The following is a 19,186-nucleotide window of genomic DNA, read 5'->3' as shown; positions in this document are numbered from 1 at the left end:
AGCTCAGAAGCCCAGACAGAAAGGGCTCTAGACAGAAGCGAAGGCAGGAAGCAAAGATGAACCCGCTTGCTTCAAAGGCTAATTTGGCCAGATTTTCAATGCTCTTGTCTGCCAGGTCCTTATAGGATGCTGCATCCGCCAAAGGTAGAGTAGTTGATTTCGAAAGGCGGGAAACCGGAGGATCTACAGCCGGAGGAGAAACCTTTGCCCGAACTTTTAGTACACTGAAAGTTTTTCTGGATGCGAGAATGGCGAAAGGAAACTGGGTCCAAATTTCCGGGGTCCTCTAGGTGAAAGGTGCCCCTGATTGCTGACACCAAATTGTCTACCATGTAGGACATGCTGGTTCGGTCCTCTGGATCAGAGGCAGAACCTGACACCATCTTCCAGTTCCCCAGGAGAATGGGAGCGGGTGAAGGCAGCATTAGATGAAGGTGAAACGGACCTGGCACGTAGATCTGGAGACCTAGGATGGCGACCAGGAGAGCGGTCCTTAGATCAGGGACGCTTCCGGGGGGCCAGGGAGGAGGAACGAGAACTCTGATGAGAGCACCTGTCCCTGGCTCCGGATTCTGGAGATGAGCCAGAGGAGAAAACCCTAAGGCGCTTACGAGAGTACCCAAAATAAGGAGAAGGCGAACGAGCCTCTCTGGAGGGCTGGCGTAAGGAAGACCTCTCCCAATGCAGTCACCACGGAAACTCGCTCCAGGTCGGAAATAGACGGGGGGGGGGGTTAGCAGAGCCCACAGATTCTAGCGGAACGTCCTGGGAGGAAACAGGAGGGCCAGGGCTTGCAGTGATGCAGGCAGGACAAAGTGAGTTCAGCAGAACCACCAGGCAGTGTTTGATTTGTATCCCACACAAGCGAAATAAGTGACCAAGCCCGCAGTGGCCTGTCTGGTTGGGGGGGGGGGGGGGGGGGAATTTCGGACATTGTGTGCGCAAAAATGACAGCAAAAGGAAAATGGAGCAGTCTCACCTGGTGTCTGAGTCCCTCAGATGAGGAGAAGAAGCAGGCTGTGGTGTGAAAAGCCAGCCCCCGGTGGAGAGAGAGTGAGCGAGAGGAGGGCTAACCTAAAAAGAAAGGAGGGGGGGGGGGTTAGGCCAGCACCAGTCTGGTCCTCATTGGTCAGAATTGACCCCCGCAGATAGGAAGGTAATAATGCCCCAGTGCGTGCGCTTAAATACTATGGGGCTGGAAGAGTAGGCGGAGCTAAGCGCTGCCAATAGACCACGGTTGCGGCCATCATGAAACCCCCTGTGTTCCGAACTATAATGAAAGTTCGGCCGGTAAGAGGAAAAAGCTGCCGGCCGGGTGTAATCAGCCCGGCCGACAGCAAACTGAACCCCTTGCGCTCCTGTCTCCTCACGCGTGGAGGCGGCTAAAGCGAAACTAATATGCTGGTCGAATGCACATAGCACAGGCACCAGAGAAATAGAGCTGTAAAAATGCCCAAAATAATGTGAAAAACAGAAAAAAAAAATGTCCTGCACTGCTGTTTCTGTCCCCTATATTCAGAATGGCCGAGCGGGAAACTGTCCCCAGAATGAATAAAAAAGGAGTGGGCCCAAAACAGGGGGACTACAGAGGTTGAGACTCCTGATAAAAGATAGATTTCTTGGAAAAAAGAGGCAGTGAAAACGAATACTCACCTTGTCCTGTGAAAACTTACCTATTGAAGTCTTCAGTCAGCTATTATATACCTGCATCATGCCAGGTTGAAACAGCAAGATGAGCAGGGAAGGTAGGGGGACCCGGACCCAAAGGTACAACCCCCGATGCTGACCGGTGGTGAGAAGGGGTTGACAGTGCATAACTCAATGCCTGTGCCCCTTCTTCACAAATGGGGAAACAGTGAGCACTATGCTCCTGAGACCCCACCTAAAAAGAGGAATAAAAGGGAGAGAATAATCTAAATACATGTCCCTAAACTAAAAAAATGAGAAAATAAACGACCAGGTCTGGAGAACTCTGCCTCTTACGGACACTAAGCTAAAACTAATAGCTCAGAGTCTGTAGACGAGGTATATCCTACTAGGAGGGGCCGACTTTGTTGCAGTGTCAGCAGCATATACCCACAGTCTCCAGTCTCTGTGTCTCCCAATGGAGCTGAACGAGAAACCTTTTTTTTTTACCAAAGAACCCTTTTAAGACAAAGACTTCACATTCTTCTACTAGATAGAGCCACTAAAAAAAAGTGGTTTCTGATATTGAGGACTGAAGCTATGTATTACACTTGACACCTTTTATCTGAATGGACACAATGTAACAATGGTATAAAATATACAGTACAAACGTATGGCTACTTCTCTCTTTTCCCAGCAAAAGCCAATTCTCTTGGGTTTAAGCAGGGCACCCATGCTGGCTATATTCTGGAATTTCACAGATGAGACCAAACAAACAAAAGATTTCCTTACCTATCTCATTATGATTCAAGTCATACAGACGTTCAAATGGAAAGTTTTTCTTCTCAATCTTCTTAACCACTTCCTCTGGAAGCTTTCTGAATTGACGAAGGGGACACATGGACTGCCACCTAAATAGGATGATAAGAGCTTAGTGCTGTAAACAGCGAGGTTGGAAACAAGTTATGCACATATCAGGGGGTCACTTACATCCTCTTATCTATCATCTTGCAGAGATTCAGGGTTTTGTCAGTAAGCTGTGCCCATCCTCTGTTTAATACAACTTCAAATATTGCTCGCATTAGACGCCCTGCAGACTAAAACGAGGAAAATAAATAAATCAGGACAGGTTAAGCTGAATACTGACCAAATTTAGAGTCCACTAGTTCTGTATTTAGCATCCACTCTTCTGTATGTCACGTTTTTATTTTATTTTCTGGCTTAAAAGTTCATTTTCAACATTTAGAAGTAATGTAGATGTATCATCATACCTGTGTCACATACACCATGTCTGCCATCAGTGCAAATCCTTCCAGTTTCAGCTGGGAGATGTAAGCTTGGAGTAAAACATTAATCTGTACAACACAAAAGTAAAGCAGTTAGTTACTGGCATACGGAGATGAAGCATTACGTTCATGTTGACCATAGAATGATAGTATTCACCTTTGCACTTGGCTCCTCAATACTCTCTTTCACAGGAATTGGAACCCTTTCCAAAAGCTTCTGTAATTCTAATTTCTCTTCCTGAAAGACAAGTCAAATGTCAATATCTGCCAATTATTTATGTTCTGTACAGATCCATGAGTCCCATATTAACTCACCTCTCTGACTGTAATGTTCTTAAACTCTGAGGACAAGGAGAACACACGGAACAGTTCAATTTCACTGAGAGTTGGCTTCAGAAGCTGGTTGTAAGTCTGCACGGATTCATTGGTAATATAGTAGTGGCTAGCAATACGACCCAGTTCAGTGACCTATAAAAGAAAAAGGTCAAAAAAAATTGTAAAGAGGATAATGTATATTAAATGGAGTGAAAGACAGTGCAGCTCACAGTGCTACGACGTTTCCACAACTTCCACAAACTTCTATAAGAGTTAAAAATATATAAAACAGCTGGCTCTGTGAAGAACAGGAATGTTCAGTTTAGTTTTAAATGGGCACTGTCAGATTCAATAACGTTTTATATGTTGTACATATTGGCAAAACATTAACCTTTGTAATATACTTCATAAGAAAATCTAATTTCCTTTTTATAGAAATCATTGCTTATAAAATCATGGCTTTGTGCAAGTTGAAGCACAGGCATGGACAAAGTCCAGTAACTGAAGGTGGGCTAGCACCTCTGTGTGTCTGATAGGACAGGAGAGAGCCCAGAGGAGCGCTATCAGACAGGAGAGAGCCCAGAGGAGCGCTATCAGACAGGAGAGAGCCCAGAGGAGCGCTATCAGACAGGAGAGAGCCCAGAGGAGCGCTATCAGACAGGAGAGAGCCCAGAGGAGCGCTATCAGACAGGAGAGAGCCCAGAGGAGCGCTATCAGACAGGAGAGAGCCCAGAGGAGCGTTATCAGACAGGAGAGAGCCCAGAGGAGCGTTATCAGACAGGAGAGAGCCCAGAGGAGCGTTATCAGACAGGAGAGAGCCCAGAGGAGCGGTATCAGACAGGAGAGCACAGAGTAGTGCTATCAGACAGGAGAGAGCACAGAGGAGTGCTAGCCCACCCTCACTTACTGGACTGTCCATGCTTTTGCTTCAGCTTGGACAAAGCCATAATTTCTATAAAAAGGAAATTAAATTTTCTTATGAAGTATATCAAAAAGGTTAATGTTTTGCCAAGATGTACAACATATAAGTTTTTGTATCTTACAGTGCCCAATTATGCATAGTGGGCAGAATTCAAACTGCAAGATTTCAGGATTATTATAAAATATATATAGTAAAATGGGAAATTAGAAAACACATCAAAAAATCTTACAAGTTATGGTAAACCTAAAAACCTGATTTAAACAATAGGTCATTTTCTGATGACACATTCCCTTTAAGACAAAAATATTTATTTTATTACTAATGCTACCAGCCTACATTGCAGTGTTATTTTTACCTGGAAATTGCCAGTCTTCTTGTCATATTTGACCAAATTGTTTTTGTCCAACATAAGAGCTGCTGTGTGGATTAAGTCTAAGCGTCTTTGCTCCAGTAAGGGATCAGATTTTACATCATCGTGGGAAATTCCATAGAGATTGGGTGAACGAAGCATACGTATGTATAGATAAGTGTAACCGAGCCAGTTCACAGCATCCTAAGAAATAATGTTCATTAACAGAGATTAGTTATTCAACCTTTTATATGTATTGGTGAACAGGCCTATACAATGGTCATCTCATTTGTAGGAAACCTAACCACCTGTTACATTGTTCTCCGCCTCACCTACTGCCTAATGATCCCCATAAGTACAAAAGCAAACACATTTACCTTTGCATTTTGAACATTTCCAAGGACCACCTCTGCATTTAGCATGTCTGGGAGTTTGGCCACCATCTGACTCTCAATGGGCAGCTGCTGATTGAGGAGAGAGAGATAATACTGCAGTTCCCCGTGTGATGTAATGAGGATACCTTCACCTTTTGTGTCATACTGAGGACGCCCAGCTCTACCCAGCATCTTAAAAAAAAATAAAATAAAACAGCAGTTATTCAAGGGCGAGTTTCAGGTTATACACCCTGTGAAGTAATAAAGACATTATCCAAAGGAAATTGTCAAAGTATCAAACAATAATACTAACTTGCAAGATATCTAGGGCTCCCAGCTCAGTCCATCTGCCCTTTTCTGGGCTGTAAACCTGAGTCCCTTTAATGATGACTGTGTGAGCTGGAAGATTCACACCCCAGGCCAGCGTGGCTGTGGAGACCAAAACCTGCAACCAAAATACCAGTTAGTACCAGGCCATTATCAACAGAGAACTAAAGAATCCATACAGCATATTTCACAATTATATTATGTATGAGACCACCTGTAAGATGATCACCCCCTTATACAGGCGAGATTTTCCTGACACAGTCTGTTCCAAAAAGGAGATTTTTTTTGTACTCGCCGTAAAATATCTCTTTCTTGAACCTCCTCCTGGTCCCTCTCATGTTCCCTACCTCTGCCCTTCCTCCATTTGACTGTCTTTTGTGTCCCCTATTCCTATTGTTTCTGGTTGTCTCCCCATGTCCGTTTGTAGTCTTTATTGCTCTTATGCTCTTCTGTTTTTCTTCTCCCCATTCCTTCCCCCCCTTCCTTTTCTTATTTTGGGTCTATTTCACTGCCTCGTCTATCCTGATTTCTTGTCTGTCTTTTCTTCTTCTTCCTCATTGTTGGACTCGCCTGTTTGTCAAAACAAGAGCCATTCTCGAATATTGTTATGGTTTTCCCTTATGTGGAACACTGCCTATCCCACCCTCCTTGTTGGGTGGTTCTTGCAATGTCTGTTACTTGCTGAACTGTTTCCATAATTGCCTTAGCATTGTTTTGAGTTCAGTGTGGACCTTGCAGTCCTATGCAAACCTTAGAGGTAGCCACTACCATTCTATCGACTGATATGCCTACTTGTATGCTTTCTTCCCATGCCATAATCATTCTATTGTATTCTGTTTTATTGTTTGAAAATAAAAACCTTAAAAAAAGAAAAAAAAATAAAAAAAATCTCTTTTTTGTAGCTTTCATTGGGGGACACCTAACTGATGGGTATATGCTCTTGCCACTAGGAGGCGTAGGAGGCACTGACACTAGGAAAAAAAAGTAGGCTCCTCCCTGGTAGGATATACCCGCCCACCTGCCGTGAAGTAATCAGTTTTGTCACAAAGCAGTAGGAGAAGGCAACAAAGAAATACGTCCGAAGGACCCTAGAAAGGAATCCTGGATAAACAACCCAAGAGCCGTAAAGAATCGCCCGGAAAAAAGAGGAAGAATGGGTGGGTGCCGGGTCCCCCAATGAAAGCTACGAGAAAGATTTAACGGAGAGTACAAAAAGAAATAAAGATTTTTATGCTTACCGTAAAATCTTTCTCGAAGGATCCATTGGGGGACACAGACCATGGGCATATGCTGCTGTCTCTAGGAGGCTTGACACTATGGCAAGAAGAAAAGTCGGCTCCTCCCAGCAGGGTATACCCGCCCACAGGCACCTGAGGTAATCAGTTTTAGTCCCAGAGCAATAGGAGAAGACCGACAGGTCAAGAGAAAACCACAAACTGTCCAAGCAACCAGAAGAAAAGTTAACTGAACACACCCTCGGACAGATAATTGAAATAGGAACACCAGAAAAAAGGGTGGGAGCTGTGTCCCCCAATGGATCCTTCGAGAAAGAGATTTTACGGTCAGCATAAAAATCTCGTTTTCTCTATCGGCTCCATTGGGGGACACAGACCATGGGACGTACCAAAGCCGTCCCTTGGGTGGGTAAGGAAATCAGTCAGGTGGACGGCTGGACCACCGCCGCCTGCAACGCCTTACGGCCCAGAGGAACATCAGCTGATGCAAAGGTATGAATCTGGTAGGACCTTGTGAAAGCGTGCAAAGACAACCACATGGACGCTTACAGAACTGCGAGGCCAAAGCCACGTAGCGGAGGGCCCAGGATGCCCCGAAAAACGGATGAATGAGCCAAAACCCTGAAGGGTGGATCTTCCCCTTGCAGTGGTAAGCAGACCGGATCCACCGAAAAATGGTGGCCGTAGAAGCAGGTCGTCCTGTACGACGACCTTCCGGGAAAACGAAAAAAAAAAGGCGTCACACTGCCGAAAGGAAAAAGTGACTGAGAGACTGAAGTCCGAACAGCCCCCTCCCCAACAAGTTTGTGGAGCAAACGCTCCCTGGGATGAGAAGGGGCCGGACAAAAAGACTGCAGGACGATGTCCTCATTGAGATGAAAAAGTCTAAACCATCTCAGGTAAGGACGACGGACCTGGACGGAAAACAGCTTGTCCCGGTATACAACCAGGAAGGGAGAAGGGCAGGAGAAAGCTGCCAGCTCCGACACCACCTAACAGAGGTAAGAGCATTAAGGAACGCCACCTTCCAGGGAAGGAGGCGAAGAGAAATGTCCCTGTGAGAGGTTCAAAAGGAGCACCTAAGACCAAGTGTAAGTCCCAAGGGGGAGAAGGGAACCAAGAAGGAGGGGCAGCGTGTGCCACTCACTGAAGCAGGTCTGGACATGAGAATTGACGCCAGAGGACGTTGAAAAATAATGGAAAGGGGGCGAACTTTGACCCTAAAGGGAGCTGAGAGCCAACCTTTGGGCCAGCCCCGACTGGAAAGGGAGATGGTGTTGGGGAAAGGAAAACCACGACCGGAGAAAAAGGCCACACCAACGAAAATAAGACCGCCAGGTATGGTGGTAAATCTTCGCAGAGGAAGGCTTGCGAGCCCTCTGCATGGTGCGAACCACTTGAGAAACCATGGGTCCTTAAAACCGCGGTCTCAACCGCCACGCCATAAAAAGCAGAGACGGTAAATAGGGGTGGCACAGGGACCCGAGATAGGAGGTCTGGGCGAGAGGGAAGGCGCAGCGGTAAGTCGTTAGGAGCCTGACCACGACCCTCCGGGGCCAGTCTGGGCCACAAGAATGGCGGGAACGCCTTCTGCTGTGAGTTTCCTCAGGACTCTGGAATGAGAGGAAGGGGAGGAAACAGATAAGGTAGAGCCAGGCCCGACCAAGAGCCAGATAAAGGTAGGGCAAAGCCCCACCAAGAAAGAGGAACGCTTCGGTTGTGGCAGGACTTGCAGAAGTCCACGCCAGGAGCGCCCTAGTGGGTGCAGGTCACTGAAAAAACCTCCGGATGTAGGGACCACTCGCCTTGGACGGCTGAGGACCAGCTGAGACAGACCACTTTCCAGTTCGTCCGAATGAAGATCGCTGAGATGGCCGGAAACCTGAGTTCCGCCCAGAAGAGAATTTCCCAAAGCAGCAAGCAAAGACAGAATTGCCCTAGTCCCAACATGTTGATGGGGAGAAGGGCTTCTCGGACCAAGGCCCCAGACTGGCCGGTCCTTGAAAACACCTCCCCAGCCCGACAGACTGGCAGGAAGGAGCACCTCTGAAAAGCAGGGGGAAACAAAGCCACCATAAGAGGGACCAACAAGACCGGCGTGAGAGAACGATCTTGCGGTCGAGAGACAATGGAGACCTGTCCCACCGGAAGAGAATCACCAGTTGAAGAAGTCGGTGATGAAACTGGGCGAATGGTACGGCCTCCACAGCCGCCACCAACAGACCCAGGACATTCATGCAAAAGCGAAGGGAAACTGGAGCAGGATGCTCCTGACAAGAGAGTCAGCCTGACAAGAGAGTCAGCCAAATTCACGGTGGAGTCGAAGGCAGGCAGGCAGAGGCCGCGTCAAACTGGAGACCCCAGAGAGAGGTTGGAATTGTCACGATTAACCATCCAACCGAAGAGAGACAAGGGTTGGAGGTTGAGAGTAAGACTCCCCAGATTCTGGGCCCTGGTTGAAGCTCTGATCAGGAGGTCGTCCAAGTAAGGAATCACTGAAACAACTCTTGTCCGTAAAAGGGCTATCACAGGCGCCAGGTCCTTGGTAAAGACCCGCGGAGTAGTGGCCAGACCGAAAGGGAGAGCCACAATAGAAAATGGCCGTCCGGAACTGCAAAGCAGATGTACCGCTGATGACCAGGAATATTGGAATGTGGAGGTAGGCATCCTTGATGTTCACCGAGGAAAGAAACTACTAAATTGGCCCATAACACATGTAAAAGGTACCTAATATCTAACAACAGTTTAACCCAAAGGGTTAACAAAAACCTTATTTTATCATGTGTTAAATATAGGATAAAACTTTTATTCAATTAATTTGTGAAAATCATAAGTGAGAAAAACTTATTTAAAAACACAATACCATCTGTGGACCCCAAATATGTGATTTGTATCACTATCACAAGTTTTAACTGAGAGTTCCCTACTAAAGGGGCAATAATCTCATATGTCTCTGTCAGTAAACCAGGTCTGTTCCCAGGGGTATAGCCTTACTCATGGGAATTGTATATACTCTGGTACTGAGTGAGCCAGTAGAGCCTCAAAGTTTCTCCTGTACCTAGAATGTTCTAGGTTACTATAGTTGTAGGGTTAATCTACGCAACCCACTGTGCACTGTGGTTGCGGATAGTTAATGTAACAGGACTCTAAGTGTTATTACTAGAGTTGGAGAACAAAGGTATTACGATTTAAAATACAATGCTGTCACACCCCGACATGTTTCACCACTATTGTGGCTTCATCAGGAGAGTGACTGATCGCAATGAGTGTGGTTTGTGATACAGCTCTATTTATATGGTAGCGGGACCACCTCTAATTATTGCACCAATGAGATCTTTAAAACATAGCATCCCCAATCATTTAGCGTGTTCACTTGTGATGTCACACGCCAAAATTCCCTTAGCCAATCATATTCCATCTCCAGACATCCAATTACCTCCGTTCGCAGCTGCCGTCTGTGCCTTGTGCCGTCATTGATCATGCGCTGCTTCCGGACTAATCCGTGGTCATGTGATCGCCGGTCACCTGATGATGTTGTTTACCCACATGGCCTGTTGCCGGGGAGACCGACTCACACGTAATTCGTGCATCGGAGGTCCGGGCGCACATGAGCCGTCCACTCCCATGTAGTCCTCTATCTCACGCGCTCTATCCATCAGGATGACTATCTCCTCACTATGTAGTGAGCGCGAATCTAGCCTGTATATACACCGACAACTTGCCAACTCTATCTGGAGACCCAGACATTATATAATTTAAGGGCTGAATTTATTCATTCAAGTGAGCCAATTTTAGCCAGTTTTAGTCCCAGAGCAATAGGAGAAGAGCGACAGGTCAAGGTCAAGAGAAAAACCACAAACTGTCCAAGCAACCAGAAGAAAAAAGGTAACTGAACATACCCTCGGACAGATAACTGAAATAGGAACACCACAAAAAAGGGTGGGAGCTGTGTCCCCCAATGGATCGTTTGAGAAAGCGATTTTACGGTAAGCATAAAAATCTCCTTTTCTCTATGGGCTCCACTGAAAACTCCCCTGAACCATGGACGCCAGCACCGAACGGAGAGACTCCATACGGAATGGAAAGAAGAAGATCTTACCTCATGAAGTATTCACAATGAAGTCTTCAGCCAGCTTTTGTCCCCTGCATCATGCCGGGCTACCATGTGCGAGCGAGGCGAGCAGGGAGGTAGGGGGACCTGGTCCCATGAGGTACAACCCCAGGCGCTGACCGTTGGCGAGAGGGGGTTAACAGAACATCCAAGATGCCTGCCCACACAATCACAATGGGGAAACAGTGAACCGCAGTTCTCGAGTCCCCACCTGATAACAGGAAAGAAAAAGGAATTAAAAAAAACTAACATCCCTAAATCTAGGAAAATAATAAAACATAAGACCTGGTCTGGAGAGAACTCCAGACCATGTCCACCTCCTTAGACACTAAGCTAAAACTGATTACCTCAGGTGCCTGTGGGTGGGTATACCCCGCTGGGAGGAGCCAATTTTTCTTGTTGCCATAGTTTCAAGCCTCCTAGAGACAGCAGCATATACCCATGGTTTGTGTCCCCCAATGGAACCGATGGAGAAATCTCTTTTTCTCAGTCGCTCTTCATTGGGGGACACCTAACTGATGGGACGTACAAAAGCAGTCCCCTAGGGTGGGAAAACAACCAACCACCAGAGAAAAGGAGTCAGTCCAGAGACTGAACTCACGTTTCCACAAGGCCTGCGGACGAGCCCTCCAGGCAGAGACACACAAGGCCCAGCAATAGAACTCCCGGAAGATCCCCCGTCTAAGGAAACGGACTAGGATGCCAAGGAATAGGCCACTCCCTATAGAGACCCAAGACTCCCGGGTCATACAGAGAGAAAAGGAACCACAGGAAAAAGGGAAAGATTGGATGCTGATCTGGAAAGGGCCGGTGTATGAGAGCAAAGACCGAAACAGCTGCAGGCCCAAAAAGACGCTGTTCATGGGGCCCGCCATGAGCATCCAGAAGGCTAAAGAGCCGTACTGGGGTAATTCGGATTACGTGATCGCCCTCCAACTCAGGAGGACCTAGACCCCAAAGGAAGAAAGCGTGAGTCTAGGCCGGAACTCTACACATGCCCAAGGCCTGAACCGTCACCCTGGCCCAAGGAACCGGAAGAAACTCCTTAAAAAAAAAAAGAAGAAGGCACACCACAGCATCCTAGGACAGAGTCCAAGCCAAGGAGACCAACCAGTCCTAGACCCGAAGATCCGAACAGACCAGAGAACAATAAAGAAAACATCCCGCCAGAATGGGAATGGAGGGAGAAACAAATGAGAACCCACTGAGAATTCTCAGGGTCTGTGCACAGGAAGGCTGACTCCAGACGACTTTGGTGTTAGTGCAGTAAAACTGACACAGACAAGGGAAGGAAGAACAGACCCATTCCAGGCAGACTGAAGAAACTTTAACAGAGGAGAGAGCCAAGCTGCGAAAGTTGACAGGAAGCCCACAAGCCTAGGCAGGAAAACAGGGGGGCCCTGTGTAAAGCAGGCAGCAAAAACCAAGGGCCCCGCCAGACACTCCACCTATACAGTGGGAACAGCAAGACGACAACATCTGGGCGGCAGAAAATAACAAAATAGTCCCTCCAGAAGAGGGAAAACAAGGGTGGACGAGAGGAAAACTCAAGTACAAAACGTGTGGAGAGCCATGCCAGAGAGTGAGGAGTAGGTACCTGAGCCTTCTCGGCACGAAAACCCTAGAACACACCTGGAGGCATAGGGAGGAGCTGAACTGACCGACGCCCCAGCAGGCCCCATGGCAGAACAGAAGTGCTCAACTACCGCAGAACTGCGACAACAAAAATCCCCAGAAGCCCCATGGCACACCTAACCGGACAAAAAGAAGGTGGGCTCCACACCTACAGGGTGGTCCTAGCATATGTAGGAACGCAGACATAGGTGCCCACCAACAGCGGTGGGGTACTAGGACTGCAGACACGAAGTAAACCGCAGAAATGCAAAGGACAAGCAGGAAGGGAGGTATGCCCTTAGCAGAACGACATTGCAACTAAAAGAAACAAGAACAGAGTGATGCTTCCATTGCTGAGAAAGTCCCTGGGACCTGCTGAAAAGAAGCCCACAACTAATCTCCTAATGGTGCCAGACACCAAGGCTACGGCCACAGACTCAGGAAAGGAAAAAGGAGTGTGGAGTAGGACAAAAACACAGGCACAGTGTGGCTGACAGGTAGAAGGGGCCACAAGAACCCCCAAGGTACACACTCTGCGGATCTGCACCTGGAAAGAGAGAAACCGGACTGCGGCTGCGTATCAGAAGACCCGGGGAGGTAACCAGGTGGATTTGAACACCATGCAGATCCAGTCTGGCTATGTGGCAAAGGGACAACTGCCACAGCGGGTCCAGCATACAGAAACACACCATGGAGTGGGATACTAGCCTGTAGACAGAGGAGCAGGCATTCACAGGCATACAGAGAGGGACCTGTCCAAGAAAGCAACCCTGTAACCCAAGTACGTGGTGCCTTGTAGAAGGCCCAAGGGGCCTTCGACTACCTCGAAACCATCTCACGGCAGTGGGTAACCTGAACTACCGTCCACAGTGGAAGTGTACAGTAGGTGACCCAACGTAGTAGCGAGCCATGAGGAAAAACAGTCTGGCCGAAAGGTATAGGAGACCTGAGCACCCAGGGTCACTCCAGTCAACCTTCCCCAGATGGTGGGGTACTAGAGTGCGGCCCAACCAAGGGGCGCCCTGGTGCCGTAAAAAAAAAAAAACAGACAAGGTATTGTCCCGACTGGCCTCAATCCCATAAATCTGTAGGGATATATTCCAGAACCCTCACCCAGCAGTGAGGTACGGGAAACCTGGCTACGTCCGCAGCAGCCCCGAGGTGAAAGACCGAAAGCGGTGGAAACAGTGTAGATAGAAGCCTGGATGAACAAGAACTCCCCCAGGCATAACTGTGCCCTGTGCCATAGGTGGGAGGGCGGGGAGGCCGAGAAACCCACCCCTTGGGAGAGAGGTCGTGCGGCAGACATGCAGACAACTGTCTGGCGTACCGGAATGGATCCATAGTGGAACGCAAGACACTCAGTCGGGCACCACACACAGCGGTGAGGTACCGGAACTCCAGCAGCAGATACAATAACTGTGAGATTTAGTAAACCATGCAGACCGCTGTCTGGCCTACTGGCATGGAACCAGAATGGACAGCGAGTCATGCTGTCAAACACCTCACCCTGCAGTGAGGCACCGGAAGTCCAGACGCAAAAACACCCGCCATGTGATGTATGGTAGGTGGAGCAGAAACCCAAGCAGACCACTATCTGGCTTACTGGTATGAGTCCATAGACGACAATGAGACATATGGTTGGCACCTCGCACGGAAGTGAGGAACCGAAACTTCAGCTACAGAGACATCAGCCAGCTGTCGTATGACAGGCGGTGAAGGTAACTGTGCCGACCACATCTGGCCTACTGGTCCGGGACCGTAGGAAACAACCAGACAGGCCATCAGTCACCTCACTCAGCAGTGAGGTACTGGAACTGGAGCAGCAGATACATCAGCCGTGTGATGTGTGACGGGCGGTGAAGTAAACCACTCAGACCACTGTCTGGCGTATTGGTATGGGTCCAAAGGAGACTACCAGCAGTGGGGTGTCAGAGAGTCAGCAGCTGCCGCGGCAGCTGTGGGATGAGTGACCGTCGAGCTCACGGTTTGGCACAGTGATATCAGGTCCAAACCATGCCTACACGCAGGTATATCCCCCTGGAGAGCGGGGCGAGCAGGGTCGGTGGGGGAACCGGACCCAGTGTACAACCTCCAAGCACTGGCCGTTGGCGGGAAGGGGTTAACGGTGCATACTGCTAAGTCCCGTGCCCCTTAGCTGCATATTGGGGTGGGGGTGGGGGGGCAGGTAGCGCCGTGCCCTTGGACCCCCACCTGAAAACAAAAGAAACAAAAGGGAGTAAAGAATCTGACTAAACAGCCCTTACTAGAAAATAATAAAAAGACCAGGTCTGGGGAGCTCCCAGACCTGTGTCTTGCCTCCTAGCTGACACTAGATATAACGGATTACTTCACTGCAGGAGGGCGGGTATATCCTGCCAGGGAGGAGACGACTTTTTTTTTTTTCCTAGTGTCAAGAGCATATACCCATCAGTTATGTGTCCCGCAATGAAGAGCGACCGAGAAATACAGTGGCCCCTCAAGTTAACAATATTAATTTGTACCATAATGAACATTGTCAATGGAAACCATTGTATTTTGATACCATAACCCTATGGAAACTCTTGGTAATTGGTTTCAAAGCCTCAAAACGTGAACTCAAAATGAGAAAAAAATTTTTTTTAATAAAAACAACAATAGGGGAGATTAAGCAAAATCTGTGCAGAGGAAAAGTTGACCAGTTGCCCATAACATTGTATCTTTGATTTGGTTTAAAGCTACAATATTCCTGGGAAGACCATGGTATGCTGAAAGAATTTTAATCTGTAAATATGTTTCTGCTTGAGGGTTTATTGTTAAATGAAACATGCTCACCTGAATGTGCTTATCAGCAAACAGATCCTCCACCAGGGTCCTGTCGACACGAGTCATACCAGCATGATGAATAGCAAATCCATATGGCAAGAGATCCTTCAATTCCAGGTTCTATATAGAAAAAAATATAGATTTTAGATACAGAATTACAAAAAGTAGAAAATAAAATCAGAGTGGGGTCACAGAGCAAGAGGATGGTTAATTACTTTGCATTGTTCGGCCTCTGTACGCAGCACCTCAGTAGATGCAGAACCCTCACGGAGGAACAGACCTAATGTATCCTTCTCCAGGCACATATCTCTGATGGCACGGGAGGTTTTACCAGTTTCTTTCCTGGAGTGAACAAAAACCAGTACCTAGGAGAAAAAGTATGCAGAGTTCAGCATATTCATATAGATTTAGAGGAACACTATGCATCTGGTTGATGATATATTAAGAGATGGTTTCTACTTTAGACAGCAAACAAACCTGGTTTTTCCCAGCATGCTCCATAATCTTCTCATAAACAATCTCATTCATGATCTGAAAACGTTTGATAGCTTTCTTTTCTGTAATCCCAACATATGTTTGCTCCAGAGGAACTGGACGAAAACTATGAAGCAAAAAAATATGGAAAAAATATATATAATGTCTAGGGTATAAGACAATGATAGATGATGAAACTCAAAAAGTACCTGTTGTCAAAATAGAAGAGCCCTTTAGCTGGATCCACACGAAGGAAAGTAGCTACATCTTCATAGTTTGGTAGTGTGGCACTAAGACCCACCAACCTCACATCTTCTTGGGTCATCTCAATGTTACGGATAGCTCGGGCAACTAGAGATTCCAACACAGGACCTCTGTCATCATGGAGGAGGTGTACTTCATCCTGAAGAAATAAAAGGCAATGTTAAAAGTCAATTGCATGGCTCTTCCATATATTTAATCATGTGGATACGGTGCAAAGCAAAGAGCTGCTAAATGTGCAAGAACTAACCAGGATAATCAGACGAACAAGCTGAGTGTAAGTTCTCTCGCCTCCTTTACGGGTGATGATATCCCACTTCTCTGGTGTACAGACAATAATCTGGGTTGCATTAATCTCCTCTTTACACAATTGATGATCACCTGTCAACTCCGCCACAGTGATTCCATATGTAGATAATCTCTGAACAGAGAAGAATAAGTGTTACAAATACCAACCCATGGGATAGTGCAACACATGAATGAAAAATATATAAAACAAATACAGATTTATTTCCTACCTTGCTAAAACTGCCCACCATTTCTTGTACCAAAGACCGCATGGGAGCAATGTAGATAATTTTGAAGTTGTCAACATTGATGGTGCCATCCATGTTAATGTGTTTCCCAATCTCCCTCAACATGCACATGAGAGCTACATTTGTTTTACCAGCACCCTAAGAAACAAATATTAGAGCCAAGTCAAGACCCTTTATTGACAAAGTTGAGTACTACTACTCTCAGTGTAAAGAACATAAAATACTCACAGTGGGGGCACAAAGCAGGAGATTCTCATCTGTTTCTAGTGCAGCTTTGAAAAGTTTGCTCTGTATCCTGTTTAAAGTTTTAAATCCATCAAATCCAGCCTGGGCATATTTTGGAAGTTTTTCAATAGGCACAAGTTGCTATAAAAAAATTTGATAAAAAGTTGATAGTACCTTCATTTCTTTTAATATAAAAAAATATATTAAAATATTCAAATCACGTTCCATTTACCTCATCAGCTGCAAAGGGTTTGGGTTTTAGTGCAGGTACATGAACCTCCTCATAACCTTTTCTTTGTCGTCTAAAAGAGCCATCAGGAAGCTGGCAACGCTTGTTTGCCATGAAGTGACTACCTTGTGCAAACACCAAGTCCTCAAGGTCCAAGACTTGACGTGGAGTGAAAGACTGAGAGGAGAAGAACATTTAGGATTTTACAGCAAAGAAAAAATAAATGCATTTGTGTTTCCCTTTAGAATCTTTTTCCTTAATTTTATAAACTTACCTCCCCACCTTGCTCCATCTCCATGCTTTCTAAGTCTGTGTCCACACGTGACTGTCTCACCCTTTCTCTGCGGGTGCGCTCCTCCTAAAGACAAATTAAGCTTAGCATGAGTGACAGTGAGGAAACCCTTTAGCAAAGCTAAGGAGGCAGAGGTGATGGAGGTTTTCAACCCAACAATATGTGGACCACCTAAGAGAGGCTCTTGCACAGTCTAACCTTGACCTTATCCACCACTATTAACATAGTAGCAAGATAAGTTTCCTTAAAAGATAATAGTCTCAAACCGGTTGTCCTCCTCCCGAATGGGGCGTGTTGACCAACACACAAAGTTGCGGCCAACATGCCCCCTCCATATATCTCTATGGGAGAGCTGGAGCACTACACTCTGGAGTCTCCGGCTCTCACATAGAGCTGCATGAAGGGGGCGTGTTGGCTGCTGTTTTGTGCCGTGGTGTACACCCTCCATTTAGAAGGAGAGCCGGGGCCTCGTACAGGAGATCACAGGGGGTTCTTAGGATAAGGGATACATTTTTATATCCCGGAGCACTCCTTTAAAGGGTTGAATAACAGTCAGGGCTGCCTCTGCCACAAAATCTTGGGCTATTATGCATTCCTTTAGCCACTCAAGAGATTGTATAGAGCTGATCAGGCAGAGCTGGTAATCTATCCACTATTTAAATTTGCATGCACACTTGTGTTGAATATTGTTGTCAAAACTGCACATTTCTCTATCCCTGATGCCTTCACCACTCACCCGAATCAGGTCCTCCTTTTCAGTTTCCTGAAGCTGGTACAAATATTTGGATAATTCTGAGTCAGCCTCCATTTTACCCATAATTCTCTCTTTCTCGGCTTCACTCTGAGCACTGGCCAACAGCGTACAATACAGAACTGAAAAAAAACCAAGACATTCCAATGTATATTATTTTTACTTAAAAAAAATAAAGACAACTTTTCATAGTGACATGTCAGAAGCTTTAATCAGTGGAGGTCCAGGTGCTGAGAACTCCTTCGCAGAGTATAAATCCATAGAATGTCTATTAACTGGTACACTAAATGTTTGGTTTATCAGAGTGAAATCAGAAATATCATCTTAGTGACTGTTTTAAAATATTTCTTTACAGTAGTCATTTTTAGAAACCGCTAAAATAGAGAATTTTTTTAATAATTAACCCCTTAAGGACCGAACGTTTTTCCGTTCTTTGCACTTTCGTTTTTCCTCATTACCTTTTAAAAATCATAACCCTTTCAATTTTGCACCTAAAAATCCATATTATGGCTTATTTTTTGCGCCACCAATTCTACTTTGTTATGACATCAGTCATTTTACCCAAAAATCTACGGCGAAACGGGGAAAAAAAATAATTTTGCAACAAAATTTAAGAAAAAAATGCCATTTTGTTACTTTTTGGGGCTTCCGTTTCTACGCAGTACATTTTTCGGTAAAAATGACACCTTATCTTTATTCTGTAGGTCCATACAATTAAAAAATTATACCCTACTTATATAGGTTTGATTTTGTATTACTTCTAGAAAAAAAGTAGAATTTTGGACTTACCGTAAATTCTCTCTCTCTGAGCTTCTATTGGGGGACACAGGACCATGGGTATATGCTGCTTGCCACTAGGAGGCTGACACTAGGCAAAAAACAAAAGAAGGCTGGCTCCTCCCGACAGGATATACCCGCCTCCTGGCTCTGAGCAACTCAGTTTTAGTCCCAAAGCAGAAGGAGAGCCAACCCAGAAAAAACTGTCGAACACAACACCCAGAAAAGGGGAAAAACTGACCAAAAAAAGGGGGGGGGCACACCCCTCGCCACGGAAAGGGCAGAACCCAGCTGGCTGCAACCAAACAAAGGGTGGGTGCTGTGTCCCCCAATAGAAGCTCCGAGAAAGAGAATTTACGGTAAGTCCAAAATTCTACTTTTCTCAAGCGCTTCAATGGGTGACACAGGACCATGGGACGTCCTAAAGCAGTCCCTGGGCAGGGCAAACCAACCCCGACAGAAAAAAGTTCAGTCGGAATCCCGAAACGCCACCTGCAAAACCTTGTGGCCCAAGCCTGCCCTCCAACTCCCCTCGATCCATGGAGGCGACAACAGACCGCAGAGACTCCATCCAAAAAAGCCTGAGGCGCACATGGCGGTTCAGGAGCTTCAGGTTGGGATCGGGCGAACCGAGCCATCTTTCTTGGGACCACGAAAAGGTTTGAGTAGAACCCCGA

General features: G+C 46.4%; 1 protein-coding gene across 1 annotated transcript in view; it reads right to left on the bottom strand.

Moving 5' to 3' along the window:
* Positions 1–19,186, bottom strand: part of SNRNP200 (small nuclear ribonucleoprotein U5 subunit 200) — an 83,437-nt gene that overhangs the window by 45,178 nt on the left and 19,073 nt on the right. Inside the window, exons 9-26 of the mRNA XM_056571354.1 lie at positions 17,718–17,854; positions 16,964–17,047; positions 16,693–16,866; positions 16,464–16,601; positions 16,218–16,373; positions 15,950–16,120; positions 15,648–15,841; positions 15,442–15,565; positions 15,180–15,329; positions 14,974–15,084; positions 5,186–5,317; positions 4,876–5,064; positions 4,505–4,702; positions 3,228–3,380; positions 3,070–3,150; positions 2,898–2,981; positions 2,617–2,723; positions 2,419–2,537 (exon numbers count right to left, since the gene is read on the bottom strand). Coding sequence (XP_056427329.1) covers positions 2,419–2,537; positions 2,617–2,723; positions 2,898–2,981; positions 3,070–3,150; positions 3,228–3,380; positions 4,505–4,702; positions 4,876–5,064; positions 5,186–5,317; positions 14,974–15,084; positions 15,180–15,329; positions 15,442–15,565; positions 15,648–15,841; positions 15,950–16,120; positions 16,218–16,373; positions 16,464–16,601; positions 16,693–16,866; positions 16,964–17,047; positions 17,718–17,854 — 2,502 coding nt within the window. The remainder of the gene's footprint in view (positions 1–2,418; positions 2,538–2,616; positions 2,724–2,897; positions 2,982–3,069; positions 3,151–3,227; positions 3,381–4,504; positions 4,703–4,875; positions 5,065–5,185; positions 5,318–14,973; positions 15,085–15,179; positions 15,330–15,441; positions 15,566–15,647; positions 15,842–15,949; positions 16,121–16,217; positions 16,374–16,463; positions 16,602–16,692; positions 16,867–16,963; positions 17,048–17,717; positions 17,855–19,186) is intronic.

Source organism: Hyla sarda, chromosome 4, assembly GCF_029499605.1.
Source record: "Hyla sarda isolate aHylSar1 chromosome 4, aHylSar1.hap1, whole genome shotgun sequence".
NCBI classification, from domain to species: domain Eukaryota; kingdom Metazoa; phylum Chordata; class Amphibia; order Anura; family Hylidae; genus Hyla; species Hyla sarda.
The sequence above is the reverse complement of the archived record's forward strand: the minus strand, read 5'-3'. Positions and strand labels throughout refer to the sequence as shown.